Source organism: Globicephala melas, chromosome 15 (assembly GCF_963455315.2).
Source record: "Globicephala melas chromosome 15, mGloMel1.2, whole genome shotgun sequence".
In the NCBI taxonomy this organism is placed as follows: Eukaryota; Metazoa; Chordata; class Mammalia; order Artiodactyla; family Delphinidae; genus Globicephala; species Globicephala melas.
The window spans coordinates 71570384-71592056 of NC_083328.1; the positions used below are offsets into that span (position 1 = coordinate 71570384).

The window sequence follows — 21673 nt, forward strand, 5'->3', positions numbered from 1 at the left end:
ACTTATCTCACAGGATTGTTTAGGGATCTCAGTAACAATAGAAGAGGCAGAGCTTTAGGTATTTGTACTGAGTGCTGGTCTCCTGACAGGGAAGCCTGTATATGTCCGGACTTTTCACACCTCTGTCCCTTTGTACATGCCCTTCCCCCTCTTCTCTGCTTGTTGAACTCATTTCTTTAAGACTCAGCTCAGATGTCAGCACCCGGATTTCATTCTAACAAAGGAGGGATTTAAGCAGGGGGTGGCACATCGGACCTGCGTTTTTGAAATGACTGCTGTGGGATTCCATGGTTAGCACTCTCGATTCTACAGTGACGACTAACTGCTGTGGGGATGGAGCGCCGCAGGACCAGAGTACAAGAAAACCAGAGAGAAGGTTTCCGTAGGAGCCAAGGGAGAGATGGTGGTGGAAACGGAGAGAAGCGGCGGATTGAAAAGATATTTAGGAAAGAGAATCGACAGTTAATGGAGATGTGTTTTAATGTGGGCATTGAAAGACAGGGAGATGCCAAGGATGACTCCTAGTTTCTGGCTTGCTCGTGGATGTTTGTTGAATGAATGATCGAGTGACCCCACGGCAGAAGCATCTCCGACAGACGCCCCCCTACCCTGCCACCCCGCCACCCCGCGGTTTCTGGAGCTACGTACGGGCACAGGGTGGAAGGGAGGAGGAGGAAAATAAGCACAGTGCCTTGATCCAGGAGATTTGTGGCCCTGGTCTGAGCCAGGAGGCACTGCGAGAGGGGCAAGCGTTTCCCCTCTGGGCCCACAGTTTCCGCTTCGCTCCTCCACCCCCGCCAGGCGGGACGCGCAGCGTCCCTCTTGGCACCCCGGAGGAGTTGGCTTCCCGCCGGCGTCCACCCCCCACCCCGCCGGCGTCCACCCCCCACCCCGCCCCGTCCCCGCGCCCACCCCGCCCAGTGCGCTGGAAGGCTAGACGGCGGCCCTGCCCATCCCGGAGCCGGGAACCGGGGGCTGCGGGGTGAGTCCCAGGGTAAGGGGGCCTCCGCCACAGTGCACCTGCCCTGATGGGCGGCAGCGAGTCCCCAGCCCCTCTGACCCTGCATACGCCTTCTCGAGGGGTGTGCGTCTAAGCGTGCCGAACGTGGCCGAGGGTGCTGGGGAGTCCGGGTGCCGGCGCGTGGAGCTTGCGTCGGGGCTGCCTGGGAGTCGGGGAGCAGCCGGGAGCAGGGGCTGAGAGCCCGCGTATGGGAGCGCGCGGAGCCGGGCGGAGCGCCGAGGGGCCCGACGGGTCGCGGGGAGGAGGGATGCGTGCCGGGAACTTTTTGCCCGCCCTGGAACTGCGAACGATCGCGCCCGCAGGGGCTCCTTGCGGCCGCCGGGCGACCGGCAGAAGCGTGTGTGCCCGCCGCCGCCCCTCCCCCACTTCCGCCTCCCGCCGCTTCCTCGTTCCCGGCTCCCAGGGCCAGTCCGTCCCGGGGGAGACCCGGAGGCGCAGCCCCACCCCGGCCGGCGCTGCCCGGTACCACGCCCCCACCGCCGTCGCGCCGCAGCGGACAGCCTGAGTCAGCGGGGGCTCTGGGCGCGGCAGGTAGGGGCTCCGCTGGGCGGGCGCAGGTGCAGCGGGAGGCCGGGGGGGAGCGCGAGCGGAACGGCCGGGGGACCCCTCCGCCTTCCCCCCCTTCCCCCGCGGTCGCGGCGTGTCCCCTTTTAGGGAATTCTTTCGCTCTGGCTGACTCCAGTGCGGGTGGGGCAGAACGAAGAGGGAGCGCTCCATTCCACTGGCCGGGCCCCTGGCCGCCTCCGGCCACCCAAATCTCTACAGCTCTCTCCACCCCTCTCCCCTGCACCTTCAGTTATGTAAACACCCCCCTTCCTCTCCCCAGCGCTTAGCTCCGCACCTCCCCAGGGGGCAGCCCCTCCAGTTTCCTGAGGTTGATGGGGTGAGGGGGAAAGAGAGGGGGCGTCCCGGAGCCCGTGGTCCCCTCCAGTTCCCCGACCCCGACCCTCTTTGTCGCCCTTCCCCGCCCCCAGACAGCCCCAGAGGCCCTGGGTATTTTTAGTATTGTGACCTGGGTGGCAGCGCTAAGAGCCTTTCCCAGGAATCGGCGTCAGCGCCTCCCTCCTCCGCTCCCAGCCCCGGCCACATGGTCTCCCCACACTTCCTTGGCCCTGCCTGGCCCACTTGGGTTTGGGTCTCTCGCGGCCCACCCCAGCGCCGGTGGAGCCGGCCAGGGTCTCAGATATGCCGAGTCCAGATGAGGTGGGGAAGGCAGTAGGCGGAGGATGATGATCTGGTCCTCAAGCTTGATACTCCCTTGCCTCCGGTGATGGGCTCAGGAACGGAATGGAGCGAATCCGAGTGAATGGCGTTCTGGAAAGCTCTCGGCACTGGGGGCCGGAAGGCCTGGTCTGAATTGCACCCTTCCCATTGCTACTCGATGCCTAGTGGGGAGAGCAGACATTGAGATGTGTCAGAGGAGAGGAGCTCAAAGAAACAGCTGTGGGGGGCAGAGAAGAGATGGTGTCCTGTAAATAGCACGGGGACCAGAGCTTTCCGTTTTGCAGAGCACCTTCACCGCCTGTGTCTTGTGCTGGAGGCAGGTAGGAGGATGATGCCATTTTCAGATGCGGAGACTGAGGCTGGAAAGCTGACTTCCTTAGGGGCAGAGCCAAGCCTAGAAGTCACGTCTGTGATTAAAGAGCAGGGTTTGGTAGGGATGCTGGTGGGGGTGGGGGTGTGTGTGTGTGCACGTGTGTGTGTGTGTGTGTGTGTGTGTGTGTGTGTGTGTGTGTGTGTAGAGAGAGAGAGAGGGAGAGTAGGGGAGGGGGTACTTTAGCTTTCGTCTGGGTTTTGAAGAATGGTCAGGAACCAGAGCTGCAGCCTGGAGGAAGGGACCTTCCTCTCTGTCCTCTTCCCCAGCCTTCTGAGGAGAGGCTGGGTCCATTGAGCGGAAAACATGCCTCCCCCATTTGAGCTGAACCAGCCCTTCCAACCCCTCTCCGAAGGGCATGATGCTGAGACTTGGCCATTGACCGCGTTCCCTGAATACAGAGGAGCCTCTTTTGCTGTGCCTGGAACTGGCATCCCCTTTGTGGAGCTAGGGTCAGCCCCGCCTCTGCGTGAGACTTGAAGTTTGTGGTAATGGACTTTGTTTTAGGAAAGGGGAGGAGGTAGTCAAGTCGAGAGGCCCCAGTGCTGGGATGCTGGCTGCAGGGGGGCTCCCCAAGCCCAGGCCCCCACGGAATCCCCTCTCAACTTCATAGCTGTACTTGCTCTTCCAGGAGCTGACATGGACCCAAATCCGCGGGCAGCCCTGGAGCGCCAGCAGCTCCGCCTTCGGGAGCGGCAGAAATTCTTTGAGGACATTTTACAGCCTGAGACAGAGTTTGTCTTCCCCCTGTCCCACCTGCATCTCGAGTCGCACAGACGTAAGTTCTGAATCCTGGAGAGAGGGACTAGGGTGGGGCAGGGAGGAAGTCCTATAGGTCCTGAATCTTGGTACCTCCCCCCTGGTTTTCTTGGCCCTCGAAACGTCTTATCTCCAGACCTGACATATGTCTCTGACCATCCTGTCAGTTCTGACCTGGCTCCTCCTGACTTGCCCCCTTCTTGATCTGCAGCCCCCATAGGTAGTATCTCATCCATGGAGGTGAATGTGGACACACTTGAGCAAGTGGAACTTATCGACCTGGGGGATCAGGACGGAGCTGACGTGTTCTTGCCTTGCGAAGATCCTCCACCGACCCCCCAGACATCTGGTATGCCCCTTTACTTCGGGCACTTGGGCACCGGTTAGCCAGAGCCGGATGTCAGGGCTCTGAAGTGAGGTTGCAAGGCTGGACTGGGGAAGTATGCATGTAGGGGCTGGGAGTGGGCATTTCCACCCATGAAACAGCTGTCTGTTCTGATTTTAGGGAAGTTGACCTTGAGGGAAGCTGGGTTACAGATTCCTAATCCAAAACTCTAGGAAGGCCCAACCCCCTTAGCCTTTGTCAATTTTATATTTGTGAAATTAATGTAGTTAATTAACATAATTAAAATAACATAAAAATATGATTTTTATATTAGACAACTTAAGCAGTTTTAGTCATCTTAATATTTATTTTGCACTTTATTAGGTTTCTAATACTGTGCTAAGCTATTTTACATATATTATCTCAGTCCTTACAATGTCCTATGAGGGCAGGTGGGATTATTCCCATCTTATAAAGAAGAACATTAGAGGGACTTCCCTGGTGGTCCAGGGAAGACCAAGACTCCAAGCTTCCAATGCAAGGGGCGTGGGTTCGATCCCTGGTCAGGAAACTAAGTTCCCACATGGCATGCGGCCAAAAAAAAAAAAAATATATATATATATATATATATAAAAGAGGGACATTAGAGTCAGAGATATTGTTGTCACATAGCCAGAAAGTAGAGAAGCTGGATTCGAACCAGAGCTATCTGACTCCAAAGCCCACATCCTTAACCTATAAGATAGATATTCTCTTACTTAAAACTGCTATTGGGCTTCCCTGGTGGCGCAGTGGTTGAGAGTCCGCCTGCCGATGCAGGGGACGTGGGTTCGTGCCCCAGTCCGGGAAGATCCCACATGCCGTGGAGCGGCTGGGCCCATGAGCCATGGCCGCCGAGCCTGCGCGTCCGGAGCTTGTGCTCCGCGACGGGAGAGGCCACAGCAGGGAGAGGCCCACGTACCGCAAACAAAACAAAAACAAAACAAAAAAGAAAACCTGCTATTTATTGGTGGTCTATGTGCCAGACAGTTTATGAGCATTCTCAGATTTCATCCTCAAAACCCTCTGGAATGTCGGGGTCCCTTTTTTACGGAGGAGGGGCAGAGTCCTTGAGAGGGAAAGTAAGTGACTTGCCCAAAACTACTCAGTAGCAAGGAAGTGACGTAGGTAGAATTTGAACTCTTGACTTGATTGACCAGACTCTAGATCCCAGATGTGGTGCGGTGAAGTGGAAGGAACTGGGAGTCAGGAGCCTGGCCGGGTGACTGGTCAAGTCCCTGCTCCCCTCTGGGCCTCAGTGTCTCCTGGCCAGAGCGCCTCTAAGAGTCCTCTGAAGCCCTGTTCGTGGCCCTGACGGGCTCTTCTCTCTGGGCAGGGGTGGACGACCGTCCCGAGGAGCTGAGCCTGCCAATGCCTACGGCAGACAGGACCACATCCCGCACTTTCTCCTCGTCCTCTGACTCCTCCACCAATCCGCACAGCCCGGATGTCAGTGATGGCGGAGCAGACACGCCCTTGGCACAGTCTGACGAGGAGGAGGATGGGGGAGATGGCGGGGCAGAGCCTGGAGCCTGCAGCTAGCAGTGGGCCCACACCTATAGACTGATTGAGCTGCCTATTCTCCACTTGAGACCGCAGGCCCAGCCAGAGCGCTTCGGAGAAGACCAGACTCTTTACCTGCAGTAGGCACCAGAGGGGGGAAAGGACGGTGGGTGTTGTACCTTTCTGGGAATTAACCCGCTCCTGCTTTACTGCTAACCTTTCCCTGCTGCAACCTCCCTGCCAGGTTTTGGCTTACTCCTGAGGTAGGGCCTGCAAGTGAGGAGATGGAAGACGAGATAGGACAAGATGCCACTGCTTTTCTTAGCACTCTTCCCTCCTCCAAACTATCCTGCAGTTTCCTGCTAGCATCTCCTAAACCAGTGTCTCTAAATGGACGTGAACTCCTTAACACTCCCAGTGAGATGGTACTCCAGCCATCCTGCTTCCTTACATCCTTTTCGGAACAGGGCACGGTATGAATAATAAACAGATAATAATATGCCAACCATTCCACTTCATCTGTTCACATTGTACAGATATCAAACCCAATACATTTCTTTAGCTCTCTGACCAATACCATATTCCCATGACTCATTTACTCCATGTATTCAAGAAGTCGTTATTTGGAATTAGCTGCAGATTTGGAATACAGTTTTGAACAAGACAGGCTGCCTGCCTTCATGGAGGAGAAAATCAAGTCAGCACCACAATTCACAGCGTAATAAGTAGCATGCCGAGGAACTGTTCTGTTACCAGAAAATGGGCATCTTAACCTGGCTTTTATGGTCGTTGAAGAGGTGACTTTTAAGCTGGGTTGCAGAGGCTGAGGAGGAGTTAGCCAGGTGGGGCTGTAACCCAGGCAGAAAGAGCAGCTTGGAAAGACTTTAAATGGAGAGAAAAGTCCCGAGGAGCTGAAAAACATTCAGCTTGACTGAATTGTTGAATTTGAGCAGATGAAGGGAGAGGCAAGATTGACAAAGGTCAGGTCGTAAAACGCTTTGAAGCCTGTATCAAGTTTCAGTTTGCTAGTAAAATACCAGTGACTTAAGGTATAAACCTGGTTTCCTCATGTAAAGGAAGTCCAAAGCGCAGGGCGATGTGGTCGCTCCACAGTTATTGGACACCAGGGTCCTTCTTGGCTCTTTTTGTGCAGCCATCTAAGGCCCATGGCTGGAATTCTCATTGACACCTCATGGCTGAAATGGCTGTTGAGGCCCCAGCCATCATGTCTCTGAAGCTGGTGGAAAGAAGGAGAAGAGATTAAGGATGGGCAAAAAAGGCCCGACCTGCTGCCGAGTCCCACCTCGACAAGCATTCCTGGAAGTTCTAACCAATAGCGTCCACTTACATCTCATTGGCCAGAACTTGGTAACCTGAGGGATGTTTCATTTACAGATGTTTTATAGACTTAGGGACACAACATTATCTAGAAGAAAGGAAATTCTGGCGTTTGGAAAGACAATAACCCTTCAAGTTTCAATTACCAATGCGTCTGATTCCTATACTTCCTGTCAGACCTCTCAGAAGCACCCTGGCTACTGCAGAGGCTGGGGTAGTCCTTTGGTAGGACACACTGCTGTCTTGATAAAATCAGGGTTATGTTACTGAGAAACAAGGGGACAGCAGTCATTGGGTAGATAACTAGCAGTTTACACGTTACGACTTTGAACTTTATTGGGAGTAATGAAGGATTACAAGTGGTTGATGTTGCTTCCTAAAAAGATAATTCTGGCTGCAGTGTAGAGAACATACTGGAAGAGGACAGGCTCCAGACAGACGTAACACAGTAATCCAGGCAAGAGACAACGGTGGCCTAGAAGATAGTGGTGATGATTAGCTTAACTGGGTTGAGGCAGGGTATGAGCAAATAAATGACATTCATTCAATAAATATTAAATGTCAGTGTTAACATGTGTAAGACACTGAGCTTGGCCTTGGGAATGTGGTAGTGGCACAAAAAAAGAAAAAAAAAAGACCCCATCCTGCTCTTATGGAGTTCAGGGTCTATTGGGGACCCAAATGTAAAACTGCAACCAGGACTAGTGCTAGGAAGGAGTTAATAGCCTATTAAGAGAGGTCAAGAGGTGTTTGCCTGGAGGAAGTGGTTTTGAGCTGAGATCTGAAAGTGGAGTAGGAGTAGTTTAGGAGGAGAATGGGTGCAAGGACTCCTGGTAGAGATGTACTGATTGGAGGGGACCAGAATGGATGCCTGGAAGCCAGGAGATGATTGTAGCCATCTAGGTAAAAATGGAATAGCGTGGAGGTGGGGCGGCTGTAGAAAAGTGGAAGGAATGGAGAGATATCGGGGAGGCAAATTTCAAACTATTTTCATAGGTAGGTGTGAGAGAGGACGGGCTCAGGGGTGCCACCCTTGCTTCTGCCCTGTGCTGCAGGATAATTTGGAGGGTTCTTCATCCAGATGGGGAGTTTAGGAGAGCACTAGGTTTGGGGAAGAGGCCATAAATTGGGTTTTGGACATGTTGAGTTCGAGTTGCTTTTGAGACCAAGAGGACATTTTGAGTAGGCACTTGGACGCATGAGAGTGGAATGTAGATCAGAGGATTGGGCTGGAAAATCAGTAGGTGACTTATCAGTACGTAGGAGGTAAGTTTAGGTATGGGTGCAAGTGAGCTTGCCCAGGGAGAGACTGGAATAAAAGGAGGGTTATAGGACCTAGCCTTAAGGAACATCAAGTCATTTTTCATATTAGAAAAACTAAATCATTCCACCTCCCTTCATACATCAAACCATCCATGGAGTCAGTGACCTTCGGCCTAAATCCCAAAGCTCTTTGTACCATCCAGGCTGAGTGACAGGGGTGCAGTCTTCCCAATAGCCCCATTTTGCTTCCACCCCTGTAGGAGGCCATTGTAAGTGACAGTTCTTAAGTGCTTTTCCTAGCGCTACTGAAAAACTTGTGGGAGTTCTGTGTTCCTTTTGTCTAAAAGTGTCTGTGTCCAAGTTGAGATCATCCACTGTGCTGGGCCAGGGCCCGGCCTCATGTTAAATTTTGTGGTTTTTCTGGTTGCCAATGACTTTGCTGCACACAGAAGACATGGTCTCCGCCCTCTTGTTCTTTGTCCTCTTGTCCCTTCCTTTGGAGTAGCGAGGCTCAGCCTCCGGTCTGACTGCGGCTGAGCCTTCTCCTGGGGTGCACCCCATAATATCCACAGGTCAGCTCTGAGGGCTTCTCAGCTCCTGGGATCTCCCCATTCTCCTCCAAGGTGAATGATGGGATGCTAGCCTAGCTTGGTTGCTGTCAGCATGTCAACAACCCCAGGCACACAATGCTAAGATCTGTGGGGTCTGGGGCAGGGAGCCTGTCCAGGGAGAGGGATCGGCAGCCCTCTGGAGAGGTGGAATTGTTTGTGAGCCTACGGGGAGCCTCCAGTTCAGCTGCTATGAGCCCCAGCCCCGCCTGGGAAAATCTAGGGTCAGCTGAGACCCCAGGACCACTTCCTGTTTGGACAATGACCTCTTCTTCTGCCAAACCACAGGGGCTTGGCTGGCCTTCAGAGCCAGAGCCAGCATCTCCAGCTGACTGTTTTATTTGAGGCCACACAGGGCCCTTGGAGATGGGGGATGATTTGGCTCCAACTCCGAGGCAAGCAGCCCAGCTATCAGTCTCCAAGCCACAGTGTGGTGTCTTCTGTCCATTGCATAGACTTGTCATAGACTCTTGAGAGGAGGGAAGAAGACAGACTCCTCCTGTAGAATCCTGTGCTGTGGAGGAAATAGGAGGGACCACATCTCAGGGGAAGATTCCCAGGACGGCTCACACTGTAGTAGTCCCCAGGGGTGCACAGAACTTGATACTGTGAACAGTATGGCGGTGTGGGGACAACATGGAACGGTGTTATGATATTTTCTTGTTTGTTCATTCAAATATTACTGAGCCCCCACTATGTGCTAGCCTCCTTGCTTATGTAACAGAAACACTAAGGTGGCCAAGAGCTCTTCCAGGAAGAGACATGGCCACAGATAATGGAACTATAATGTGGGCTGTAGCACACTAGAGAGGGAGAAGGCAGGTCTTCTCTGGGGGTGGCTGGGTCTTGAGTGATGGGGACAGGCAATTTCAAAAGGAAACAAAGCATAGAAGTACAAGGTAATCATAATCATAACAGCAACTCCCTTAAAAAATTTGTTTTTGAAGTTGATAGTGTGGACTCGAGTTCTGGCTCCATCACTCACTGTGATCTTAGGCAATTATCTCAGTTTCTGTACTCAGTTTACTCATCTGTAAGATGGAGATAATAGTGCCTGCCTCATAGAGCTCTTGGAGTAAAGGTTAGTTGAGGCTATTAAGCACTTACTACATTCCAGATTCTACATGTACCTGATTTCTGATCCTTACAACAACCCTGAAAGCAGGTTTATCTGTTTTACAGAGCAGGAAGAGTGGCACTCAGGTTGCTCATGCTCATATGGATTAAAGGCTGGTGTGGGGATTTGAACCCACGTCTGTCTGACATCTAAGCTCGTGGCCTTCCTTCTATTCCATGTCTAGTGGGGCAGGAACACTGGATGTAAGTAGAATGAGAGCATAATGAGACAAAGACGTCTTTTTGACACTTCCTCTCCAGTTGGTCAGGGGTATATCTAGGCAGACCCGGCAGACACCAAATCTCTGGTTCTTCAGAGCCAGATGGTTGTCAGTTTTACCAAAAGACTCTATAAAATCCTTCTTGAATGTGTACCCCATTGGGCAGGTGGAAAAACCAAAGCAGGAATTGCTTGGAACTCCTACAACTCAAGTCAGCACAAAAGGGGAGAGGTGGAAAAAGATTTTAACAGATCTTTCGCAAAAAAGATATGAATGGCCAAGAAGCACATGAAAAGCTGTTCAACATCACTAGGTACCACGGAAATGCAAATTAAAACCATAATGAGATACTACTACAAACACGCCCACGTGGCAAAAACGAAAAAGCCCCGCAAATTAAATGTTCACCAGGATGTGGAGCAATGGGGACTCTCATACATTGTTGGTACAAGTATGAAATGACATGTTTTGGAGAAAGATCTAGCAGTTTCTTGTAAAATTAAACATATACCTATTCTTTGACCACTCCTAAATATTTACCTAAAAGAAATGTAAGCATATGCCTACAAAGAAACTTGTATAGCAGCCTAGCTCATAAGAACTAAAAACTTGAAAGAGCTCAGGTGTACATGGACAGGAGAGCAGATAAACTATGGTATATTCAGACAATGTATGACTACTACACAGAAATGAAAAGACACACACTGCTGATACATGCAAAAACATGAATGATTCTCCAAAACATTCTTCCCATGAAAGAAGCCTTTTACAAAAAAAGTACACATACTATATGATGATTTCATCTATACGAAGCTCTAGAACAGATTAATCCATTTTCTGGAGAAAAATCAGAACAGTGGTTGCATCTGGAAGGCAGGGGTCACAGACATTGCCTGGCAAGGGGCATTAGCCAACTTTCAGGGATTTTCCAAACATATCTTGAAGAGTTACACAGGTGTATCCATTTGTTGAACTCAATGAATGTGCACCTCAGAGTTGAGCATTTCATTGTTTGTAAATTTTACACCAAAAGAAAAATGTAAACAGCTATGGAACTCTAGTTAATGATATGCATGCTGAACCATTTAAGGGGAAGTGTCCTTATGTCTGAAATTTCTTTGAAATGCATCAAAACATAAGATGAATTGGGGGAGATAGAAGCTGATATGTGATAAAACAAGTGCAGTAACATGTTAATAGTGGAATCTGGGTGATGCGGATACAGATGTTCATTTTAACAGGTATTCATCCTTTCAACTTTGTTGTATGTTTGAAATTTTTCATAATAAAAGGGTGAGTTATTTGAGGGTTTTGCAGTAAAGTTCTTGGCTAGGCTTAGGACAGGGCAAATAGAGACACGAAGCTCAGGGAGACAGGAGCCTGGCAGTGTGACCTTGCAAAAGTAATAATTTTTCAGTCTGTTTCTTCAACTATCACGGAGGCACAATGGCGGTCGGTATTATTAAGAACTTTGTCGTGGGGAAGGGGGGGTCCTCAATCCAGGTCCCAGCCACGCCACGTGCCCACTGCCCTTTGTGCCCTATCAGCGCCCCTTCACACCCAGCAGCCCTTCAAAGGCCTATCCTGGCAGTCGCTGTCGTAGCCGCACCCCGGCTTCCGGGACGGCACCGGAAGTCGCTTCTCAAACGCTCTTCCTATTGGAAGCCGGCCTTTCGCGGGGGCGGGGCCATTGGGAGGCGGAAACAGCCGCAGCTATGGCGGCGGCAGCGCTGCTTTCTCTGTTGGTGCTGCTGCTTCTCGGGCCGGGCGTCTGGGGCCAGACGGAGCCCCCACGCGACAGCCTGCGGGAGGAGCTCGTCATCACCCCGCTGCCTTCTGGGGACGTAGCCGCCACATTCCAGTTCCGCACGCGCTGGGATTCGGAGCTGCAGCGGGAAGAAGGTGAGAAGAGGACACTGACGGGAGAAAGATATCTGTGGCACCTGCTGGGAGTGGGGTGGAGGCTAGCCTTGGGGGCGAGGACTGATCCTTGGGTGAGGTTCTGGTCCCTGGGCTTGGGGCCTGACACAGATGGTCCTTGTAGAAGGATGGGATAGTTTTTGAAGAATTCCGTTATACCAGTGAAGAAACTGAGCCCCGGAGAGGAGCAGTGACTCTTCCTGACTTCTAGTCCAGTGCTCTCTCTGCAGCTCCAGGCTGCCACTCTAAACATTTAGTTAAAACCCTCTGTTGACAACACTGATGATGATGCTATTGACGGTTACGGTTTATCGTGGGTGCTGAGCACGGTGATAAGTTCTGTGAATGGTTACAAGGAAGAAATTGGAGATATAGAGAGGTAAGGCACCTGTCCAAGATCACATCACTTGTAAGTGACTGAGTCTGGTCAGGAATCTAGATTCCTCTGACCCCAGAACTGGGGTGTATTGTCTCTTTGGGGTGGCTGAGAACCCTCCCTCCAGGATCATCACTCACCTGCACCTCCTTCTCCAGTATCTCATTATAGGCTCTTCCCCAAAGCACTGGGGCAGTTGATCTCCAAGTATTCTCTACGGGAGCTGCACCTGTCCTTAACCCAAGGCTTCTGGAGGACTCGATACTGGGGGACACCCTTCTTGCAGGCCCCATCAGGTGCAGAGCTGTGGGCCTGGTTCCAAGACACCGTCACTGAGTGAGTGCCCACCTTGAGGGCTGTGGCAGGCTGTGCTGGGAACATGGCAGGGCAGGTGGTGTCCTCCTGCTACTGCCCCTGGGGGCAGCAGTTCCATGGGGGTAAATATGGCGTTGGAAGTAAGAAATATTATGACGTAGTGGCATTCTTGGCTGAATATACTTCCTTCCCCTAATACTTCCAGACCTGAGGTAGCGTATGTGTATATCTACAGATGTAGATAACAAATATGTGAAGCTTACTTAGATGTAAGGCAGTAGGAAGCTGTGGCAAACTGGACAGCCTTTTAAAAGACATTCATTCACATAATAATAACAAAATGCCACAAGGGCCAAACAAAGTATATGTGGGCTAGAATTGGCCTACAAGACACCAGATCTCTGTATTAGAAAAATTGCTTTTATTTGCGGGGCGGAGGGAGGTGGTTAGGTACTGTGGTTGGACCACAGTATCCTCTTAATCCGACTGTGGGAAATCAGTAGCACGTGTATGATTAAAAAAAAAAAATTGGAGTCAGAATAGGGAGTGATGAGGCCTATGGCAGAGCTTGGGAGGACAGCTGCTACTCAATCCTATGGATTGTTGCCACGTGGGAATAGGGGCCTAGGGTCGTCAGATACTCTCATTTTTAACGAGTTACCAGCAATCTGGATTTTAATGTGAAAATTGGCAAGTTTAAGTATCAGCAAGTAATTAAAAAATTTAAGAAATGCCACATGGGTTAATGTTGTGCACGTCAAATGAAACATGGCTATGGTTTTGGGTAGAGCTTTCAGGCTTCCAGTTTGCAATCTTTATTTGAGGCCTAAGGATTGGAGCAATTGGAAAGCTCTGAACAGAGGACTATTGAAAACCCCCAGGACAGCTCTAAGGTGATGTCAAATGAGGAGCAAACCCCACAGTAGCCAAGGCTTCCTCTCTTGTCTGAACCCTGGCTTCTTTGCCTTTTGTCCCATCTGCTCTGCTGTCACTGTCTCCCCTCATAATTACCTATAATATGGAGGTGATGTGCAGAATTCTAGTTTTATTCTGTTATTAGTATAAAGAGCAAATCTGTTTTGGTATTTCTCTAAGAAAAAAGTCTAATTTAATTTGATGTTTCTGTGGGGTCCTAGAATGCTTGTTTTCCCTTGCTCAGTGAGCCTCTGTAGATGTAAGACTTCCCAACCCTGAGCGTAGAACCAGGACTCACCCAGGGTTTTCACAGGGAAGTATGTCGTTTTGCCCAGCTGAGCACACCTCAGGTTGGATCAGTGAGCTGATCTCAGCCTCTGGCGTGTGGGGCGTTTTGCATAGCATTGTGGGAGGTACGTGGGTGACCCAGACTTGCTCCCTGTCCTCAGGTTGCTCACAGCCTAGTTGAGGAGAAAAGATGCTTAGGACGAGATGCTGTTGCCACCCAGCCATTTCCCAGGAGGACCCTGGTGAGAGGCTCGGATGGTCAGAACTGCAGCAGCCCAGGAGGAGGCTGTGGTTGAGGAGGGCGGCAAGGCTTCCTGGAGGAGGGAACCTCTTCGAAGGGGAGCAGAGAGGAGTTAGGAGGGCATTACTAGGCGGGAGGAGGAACCACCCAAGCAGAGGCCTCTGGGGATGCAGGGGTGTCCAGAGGGGAGTGAGGAAGCAGACGCAGCCCTGGGACAGTGAGTGGGTTTGTGTCTCCGTTTAGTGTGGATAAGTCCTGGAAGGAGCTCAGTAACGTCCTCTCGGGGATCTTCTGCGCCTCTCTCAACTTCATTGACTCCACCAACACAGTCACGCCCAGCGCCTCCTTCAAACCCCTGGGGCTGGCCAATGGTGAGACAGCCTCCACGGCCCCTTCCTTCTTCCTGTTCCTCCTACCCAAGCCTTTGCCTCCTTTCCCCTCTGCTTCCTTCTTCCTCAGCAGGGCCAGGTCATAAATCCCCTGGGTGTGCAGGCCCCAGAGGAAGGTTTCCCAAGACTCTGCTGTCTCCGCATTGCCTTCTCCCAAAGGGAGGAGGGTGTCCTCCCCGCTTCCCCCTGAGCTGACACTGTTAGGGCGGTGGTACTAGAGAGTATGTGTGGGTCCTGAGGAGGGGCGCCCCGAAAGCCTCCCCAGACAGGCTTCCATCTCTCAGGCACAGATCACTCCTTCCTGCGCTATGCGGTGCTGCCTCGGGAGGTCGTCTGCACTGAGAATCTCACCCCGTGGAAGAAGCTCTTGCCCTGCAGTTCCAAGGTGAGGCCAGAGGGGCCTCAATGTAGGTGGGAGCCCCAGAGAGTGGATGGAGTCGGCAGATGCCCCCTCACTGCCTGACAGATAACCTCGGCCCCATGCCCGGGTGCCCTGCCGTGTGGGACACTGACGTTTTCTCTCTTGCCACCTCCTCCAGGCAGGCCTCTCTGTGCTGCTGAAGGCTGATCGCCTGTTTCACACGAGCTACCACTCCCAGGCAGTGCATATCCGCCCTGTTTGCAGAGTAAGTCACGGGGAACAGGCGATGGGGGCCATCCAGGGGCTCTGAGAGAAGGTGCAGGTAAAGCACATAGCCCAGTGTCTACCGAGGGCTGAGCCAGTAGTCAGTGGGAGATGTGATGATGATGAGTCAGGGCACTGGCCACGCACCCAGGAAACCGAGTGGTTGCCTGGCAAGCATTCACTCAGTCTCCGTCGTGGTTAAGAGTGATAGCCATGCGGGTGCAGCTGCTAGCTCAGCCACTCACCAGCTGACTTGACCTTGAGTGAGTCATTTTAGTTCCCTGGTTTTCTCATCTGTCAAATGAGAATAATAGTAGTATCAGTTCCTCTGGTTGTCGGCGATGGTTCATCCCAGTGATGCGCGTTAAGCTGCCGGCACGAGGGCAAGTGCTCGGTAGTGGGTGGTAGCAAACTGATGGATGGGGAGGTACAGGATGGACAAGGGACTGAGTCCGGGTAGTAGTCCCTGGGGCTGTGCGGCTGGGGGAGTGGCAGGTCCTCACTGCTGCCTTCTGGCCCTCGTGGTAGGATGCACGCTGTGCCAGCATCTCCTGGGAGCTGAGGCAGACCCTGTCCGTTGTATTTGATGCCTTCGTCACGGGGCAGGGGAAGCAAGGTAAGCTGCCCACCCACTGCCAGCCCCACCCCATCTACGTGGAGCAGGCCTAGTCCCGCCCCTGCTCAACCCCTCTCTCTGCTCCTCAGACTGGTCCCTCTTTCGGATGTTCTCCCGAACCCTCACAGAACCCTGCCCCCTGGCTTCGGAGAGCCGAGTCTATGTGGACGTCACCAACTATAGCCAGGTACTAAGACTAAGGCCTCCAGCCACACACATCGCCCCACCCCAGCCCCCAAGACCAGCCTGCCCCTCCGCTCGCTTCTCAGCCCTGCCGTTGTGTCCCCAGGACAATGAGACATTGGAGGTGTACCCGGCCCCGCTCACCACGTACCAGGACGTCGTCCTGGGCACCCGGAAGACCTATGCCGTCTACGACCTGCTGGACACGGCCGTGATCAACAGCTCGCGCAGCCTCAACCTCCAGCTCAAGTGGAAGAGACCCCCAGGGAATGGTGGGTGGGAGGTGGGCAGCCGCAGCCCCCATAGGCTACAGAGGGTTCAGCTCGTGGGGAAGACTCACAGTCCTGCCTCTTCACCGCGAGGTAACAGGCTTGTGTTTAGACCCAGAACTCTTGAGTCAGACGTCCTGATTCTAACTCCACCTCTTCTAAGCTCTGTGCCCTTGGCAGGTTCCTAACCTTACTGCCTCGTCTTGAAAGCGGGGACAGTAATACCTAGCGGATCAGGTGAGGTAATTAATGGAAAACATGGAGGTCAATCATGCATTCATTCATTCAGTCAACAAAATTTTTTTTGAAGACAGAAGTACCCTGCTTTCGAGCAACATTAATATCTGATAGTTGAAGCAGGCATCAAACAATTGTGATTATGTTCAGTGTTACCAAGGAAAAATGTGAAATATCGTGAGGAGCACTTGGTTTGGGGGCACAGAGCTCGGCCTGTATAAGTACTTAGTAAATATTAGTAATTCTGTTATCATTGCTGTGGGTTGGGGAAGCCAGGGATGGTTCCAGAATGCAGGTTTCCCAGTTCTGAATGCAAAGCATTACCCCCTCCCCCTCCTTGGCTTTGAGACTCTGAACCTGGCCCAGGGAGTGAAGGTGGGGAATGATGCTTTTTTTTTTTTTTTTAAAGGAGTGGTTAACTGTTGACTTTTCTCTGAACAGAGGCCCCACCCACGCCCTTCCTGTACGCCCAGCGGTACGTGAGCGGCTACGGGCTGCATAACGGGGAGCTGAGCACACTGCTGTATAACACCCACCCGTACCGGGCCTTCCCCGTGCTGTTGCTGGACACTGTGCCCTGGTACCTGCGGCTGTACGTGCACACCCTCACCATCACCTCCAAGGGCAAGGAGAACAAACCAAGTAAGTGCCGAGTCCCGACCCAGCCCCCCACCTCCCCTCCAGGTCCCCCAAAGCCTCAGTTCTCAGCGTCATTCCGGAAGTGCCTTGGCAGTCTACACAGGCATCACGAGTTAGGAATAGTTTGAGAAATGGAAAGGGTAACCTCACCAATGCCAGATCTGGAAGTATTTATAAAGCCAAAAGAGTTAAACCACGTAGTTCTGGTGACTCTTAATAGGACTTGATAAGGGCAGGAGTTTCCATATCTTTTTCATTTGCTTCCTGGTGCTCTGGGCACATGTTTTTGTTTTCTGATGATTCATAGGCTCTTTCAGGTGGAGAATGGGTTAGCAAGAAAAACAGAGTACTGGAAACAAAGAAGATAACAGCTGGAATAGATGGTTTTGCTTCCTCGGGTGGGGTAAAGAGGTGTGATTTTTAAAATTTGTTTTTATTTTCTATTATTTTTCTAAGGAAGAGTTAATATTTACTGAGTGCTTTCTAAGAGATGCCAGGCATAGCACAAAAGCACTTGTTTTCGTTTGGAGTGGAGGGAGACTAGTAATACAGAAGACGACTTCCTAGGAAGAGGTTACAGCACATCCCAAACAGCTAGACTTACAATCTTCTCTAAACCCCTCTGTTGTTTACCATATTTTCAAGCCTGTGGTTAATAGTTTTACTTATTTTCATGTCCACTATCTGTACCACCTTCAAAATCTCTACTTCGAACATCCTACCAATGTATTTTGTAGGATTTTCGGGGTTTTTTTGTTTGTTTCTTTTGTTTTTTTAACCGTTCGCTCTGGAAAATTTCAAACGCATACCCAAATGGAATAGTGTAATGAACCCCCCATGTACCCATTATCCAGCCTCAGCGGTCTCCAGCTTCATACACTATTTTTTGTTTGTTGTTGTTGTTGATGTCTTTCTTCCAGTTTTATTGAGATATAATTGACATATAGCACATTATAAGTTCAAGGTGTTCAGCATACTTATTTAACTTACATCTATCATGAAATGATGACCACAGTAAGTTTAGTGAACACCCACCATCTTGTACAGATACAGAATTAAAGAAATAGGAAAAAAATTGTTTTTTCCTTGTGATGAGGACTCTTAGAATTTACTCATAACAGCTTTCATACATAATGCACAACAGTGCCTATTATATTTACCACGTGGTACATGACATCCCTAATTCTTTTTTTTTTTTTTCCTAATTCTTATCTTAGAACTCGAAGATTGTGCCTTTTGACTGCCTTCATCCAATTCCCCTTCCCCCTACCCCTCACCTCTAGTAACCACAAATCTGATCTCTTTTTCTATGAGTTCGTTTATTTCTTTATTTTTTAAATTTATTTATTTATTTGGCTGCAGTGGGTCTTAGTTGCGGCACGCGGGATCTTTGTTGCCGTGTGCGGGATCTTCATTGCGGCATGCAGGACCTTTAGTTGCGGCATGTGGGGTCTAGTTCCCTGACCAGGGATGGAACCCGGGCCCCCTGCATTGGGAGCGCGGAGCCTTAGCCACTGGACCACCAGGGAAGTCCCCTTTTTTGTTTATTTTTGAAGTATAATTGACCTATAACACTATGTTAGTTCCTGGTGCATAACATAGTGATTTAGTGTTTCTGTACATTTCAAAATCACCGTCATGATAAGTCTAGTTACCATCTGTCACCATACAAATATTATACGTAGTTATTGACTATATTCCCCACACTGTGCATTTCATACCTGTGATTCATTTATTTTGCAACTGAAAATTTGTACCTCTTACCCTCCCTCACCTATTTCTCTCCTCGCCCCCCACCCCCCCAGCCTCTGGCAACCACCTGTTTGTTCTCTGTATCTCTGACTGTTTCTGTTTGGTTATGTTCGTTCATTTGTTTTTATTTTTTAGAGTCCACATATAAGTGATATCATACAGTATTTGTCTGATTTATCTCACTTAGTGTAAGATCCTCTAGGTCCTTCCACGTTGTTGCAAATGTCGAGATTTCCTTCTTTTTTATGGCTAATATTCCATTGTTTATATGTACCACATCTTCTTTATCCATTTGTCTATCGATGGGCACGTATGTTGTTTCCATATCTTGACTATTGTGAATAATGTTTCAGTAAACGTTGGGGTGCATATATCTTTTTGAATTAATGTTTTCATTTTCTTCAGATAAATACCCATGAGTGGAATTGCTGGATTGTATGGTCGTTCTATTTTTAGTTTTTTGAGGACTCTCCCTGCTGTTTTCCATAGTGGCTACACCAATTTACGTTCCCAGTGCAGTGCACCGGGGTTCCCTTTTCTCCACATACTCACCAACACTTGTCATTTGTTGTCGTTTTTTTTTTTTTTCTTTTTTTTGTCTGCGTTGGGTCTTTGTGGCTGCACACGGGCTTTTCTCTAGTTGTGGTAAGTGGCGGCTACTCTTCATTGCAGTGCGCGGGCTTCTCATTGCGGTGGCTTCTCTTGTTGCGGAGCATGGGCTCTAGGCACATGGGCTTCAGTAGCTGTGGCTCACGGGCTCAGTAGTTGTGGCTTGTGGTCTCAGTTGTTGTGGGTCACAGGCTTCGGCAGTTGTGGCACCTGGGCTCAGTAGTTGTGGCTCGTGGGCTCTAGAGCACAGGCTCAGTAGTTGTGGTGCATGGGCTTAGTCGTTCCACAGCACGTGGGATCTTCCCAGACCAGGGCTCGAACCCATGTCCCCTGCATTGGCAGGTGGATTCTTAACGACTGTGCCACCAGGGAAGTCCCTGTTTGCTGTCTTTTTGATGACAGCCATTCTGACATGTGTGAGGTGATAATCTCATTGTGGTTTTGATTTGCATTTCCCTGATGATCAGTGATGTTGAACATTTTTTTGTGTGCCTGTTGGCCATCTGTATGCCTTCTTTGGAAAAATGTCTGTTCAGGTCCTCTGCCCAGTTTGTAATTTTGGGTTTTTTTTTTTATGTTGAGTTGTATGTGTTCTTTGTATAGTTTGCATATTAACCCTGTATCGGATATATCGTTTGCAAATACCTTTCCCATTCAGTAGGCTGTCTTTTCATTTTGTTGATAGTTTCCTTTGCTGTGCAGAAGCTTTTTAATTTAATGTAACCTCATTTGTTTATTTTTGCTTTTGTTTTCCTTGCCCGAGGAGACATACCCCCCAAAATATTGCCAGGTCAAAGAGCATACTGCCTATGTTTTCTTCTAGAAGTTTTATCATTTCAGGTTTTACATTTAAGTCTTTAATCCATTTGGAGGTTTTTTTCTGTATATGGTGTGAGAAAGTAGTCCAGTTTGATTCTTTTGCATGTAGCTATCTAGTTTTACCAGTACCATTTATTGAAGGGGCTGTCTTTTCCTCATTGTATATCCTTGCCTCCTTTGTCATAGATTAATTGCCCATATAAGTGTGGGTTCATTTCTGAGCTCTCTATTCTGTTCCACAGCTTCCCGTCATTTTTGTTTCATCTCTCCCTTTATTTATTGGTTTGGTTATGTTTCTGCTGGAGTATCTTAAATTCTAGACATTGTATCAATTCACCTTTAAATACTAAAGTACACAAATATATAATCTATCATTGTCACTCCTGTTTCCCCAGTGTTCTTGAAAATAATTTTATAGTTGGTTTGTTTGAATTGGACCAAAGTAACCTCGTCACATTACATTTGCTTGATATGCTCTTAAGTTTCTCTCCCTCTCTTTTTTAAGGTAATAGACTTTTAGGTTTTAGGTTTATAGAGAAGTTGAGCAGAAAGTACAGGGCTCCCGTATACACTCCCCCTCACCCCCATTTCCCTTGTTATTCACGTCTTGATTAGTGTGGTACTCTTAAATCTCCTTTAACCTATAAAACAGTTCCCAGGCTTTTTTTTTTTTTAATTTATTTGTTGGCAAAACTGGGTCATTTGTTGTATAGGATGTTCTGCATTCTGGATTTGCCCGTGTTTAACATGTTCCTGTCCCTTGTGTATTCTTGAGTATCAGTGGTTAGATTTAGAAATTTGATTAGATTCAGGTCTTATATTTTTGGCAAGAAAACTTCCCAGGTGGTTCTGTGGACTGCCTTTCGCATCACGTGAGGCACCTGATGTCTGGTGGCCCAGTTTTCATGATGTGAAGATGGATTAGGTTGAACACGTCCTGGGATGGCGGCTGCCCTGGAAACACCTTTTCCCTTTTCTGCGATCCTCCTCCCTCCTGTGAGCCTGCCTGGCTTCTGTGATCCAAAGCCCTCCTTCTGGGCACCCCGATCCAGACCCCAAGGCCTTGATAGGTAGGGATGAGAGGTGCAGGTAGTCTGAGCCCAGGAAAGAGCTATGGGTGGGATTTCCCTGGTGGCGCAGTGGTTAAGAATCCACCTGCCAATGCAGGGGACACAGGTTCGAGCCCTGGTCCGGGAAGATCCCACATGCCGCGGAGCAGCTAAGCCCGTGCGCCACAACTACTGAGCCTGCGCTGTAGAGCCCACGAGCCACAACTACTGAAGCCCACGCGCCTAGAGCCCGTGCTCCGCAACAAGAGAAGCCACCTCAATGAGAAGGCCACGCACCGCAATGAAGAGTAGCCCCCGCTCGCTGCAACTAGAGAAAGCCTGCGCACAGCAACATAGACCCAATGCAGCCATAACTAACTAACTAACAAAAAAAGAGCTATGGGTGGCCCCTACCTCTCCCCCAGGTTACATCCACTACCAGCCTGCCCAGGACCGGATGCAGCCCCACCTCCTGGAGATGCTGATTCAGCTACCGGCCAGCTCGGTCACCAAGGTCTCCATCCAGTTTGAGCGGGCGCTGCTTAAGTGGACCGAGTACACCCCGGACCCCAACCACGGCTTCTACGTCAGGTGGGCTCCCCGACCTGCTGCCCCCACCCTCCTGACCCACCCCCTCTGCCACT

The 21673-nt window shown here is 50.2% G+C and overlaps 3 protein-coding genes across 5 annotated transcripts in view; all 3 read left to right on the forward strand.

Moving 5' to 3' along the window:
* The window catches only part of SYS1 (SYS1 golgi trafficking protein), a 34594-nt gene extending 31209 nt beyond the window's left edge, over positions 1-3385 (forward strand). The window contains exon 4 of the mRNA XM_060284344.2: positions 3247-3385. Coding sequence (XP_060140327.2) covers positions 3247-3253 — 7 coding nt within the window. The 3' untranslated portion in view covers positions 3254-3385. The remainder of the gene's footprint in view (positions 1-3246) is intronic.
* On the forward strand, positions 3255-5746 carry DBNDD2 (dysbindin domain containing 2). Its single transcript, XM_030843559.2, has 3 exons — positions 3255-3393; positions 3586-3723; positions 5075-5746. Exons 1-3 carry the CDS (start codon positions 3255-3257, stop codon positions 5278-5280), a joined length of 483 nt encoding a protein of 160 aa, XP_030699419.1. The 3' UTR covers positions 5281-5746.
* A 212-nt stretch (positions 5747-5958) lies between these two features.
* The window catches only part of PIGT (phosphatidylinositol glycan anchor biosynthesis class T), a 29727-nt gene continuing 14012 nt past the window's right edge, over positions 5959-21673 (forward strand). For 2 of the 3 annotated variants that reach the window (XM_060284343.1, XM_030843550.2), the window contains exons 1-10: positions 5959-11689; positions 12242-12419; positions 14086-14213; positions 14516-14616; positions 14771-14857; positions 15385-15472; positions 15562-15659; positions 15762-16017; positions 16603-16803; positions 21455-21620. In XM_060284343.1, coding sequence (XP_060140326.1) covers positions 11503-11689; positions 12242-12419; positions 14086-14213; positions 14516-14616; positions 14771-14857; positions 15385-15472; positions 15562-15659; positions 15762-16017; positions 16603-16803; positions 21455-21620 — 1490 coding nt within the window. In that variant the 5' untranslated portion in view covers positions 5959-11502. The remainder of the gene's footprint in view (positions 11690-12241; positions 12420-14085; positions 14214-14515; positions 14617-14770; positions 14858-15384; positions 15473-15561; positions 15660-15761; positions 16018-16602; positions 16804-21454; positions 21621-21673) is intronic. The other variant, XM_030843551.2, reaches the window with a different exon arrangement.

Bases quoted from the DNA above. Each gene is read 5' to 3' on its own strand.
- DBNDD2 (XM_030843559.2), top strand. From the start codon at position 3,255: ATGGACCCAAATCCGCGGGCAGCCCTGGAGCGCCAGCAGCTCCGCCTT. The intron at 3,394-3,585 runs GTAAGTTCTGAA...CTTGATCTGCAG, and splicing joins GCATCTCGAGTCGCACAGAC to CCCCCATAGGTAGTATCTCA. The intron at 3,724-5,074 runs GTATGCCCCTTT...CTCTCTGGGCAG, and splicing joins ACCGACCCCCCAGACATCTG to GGGTGGACGACCGTCCCGAG.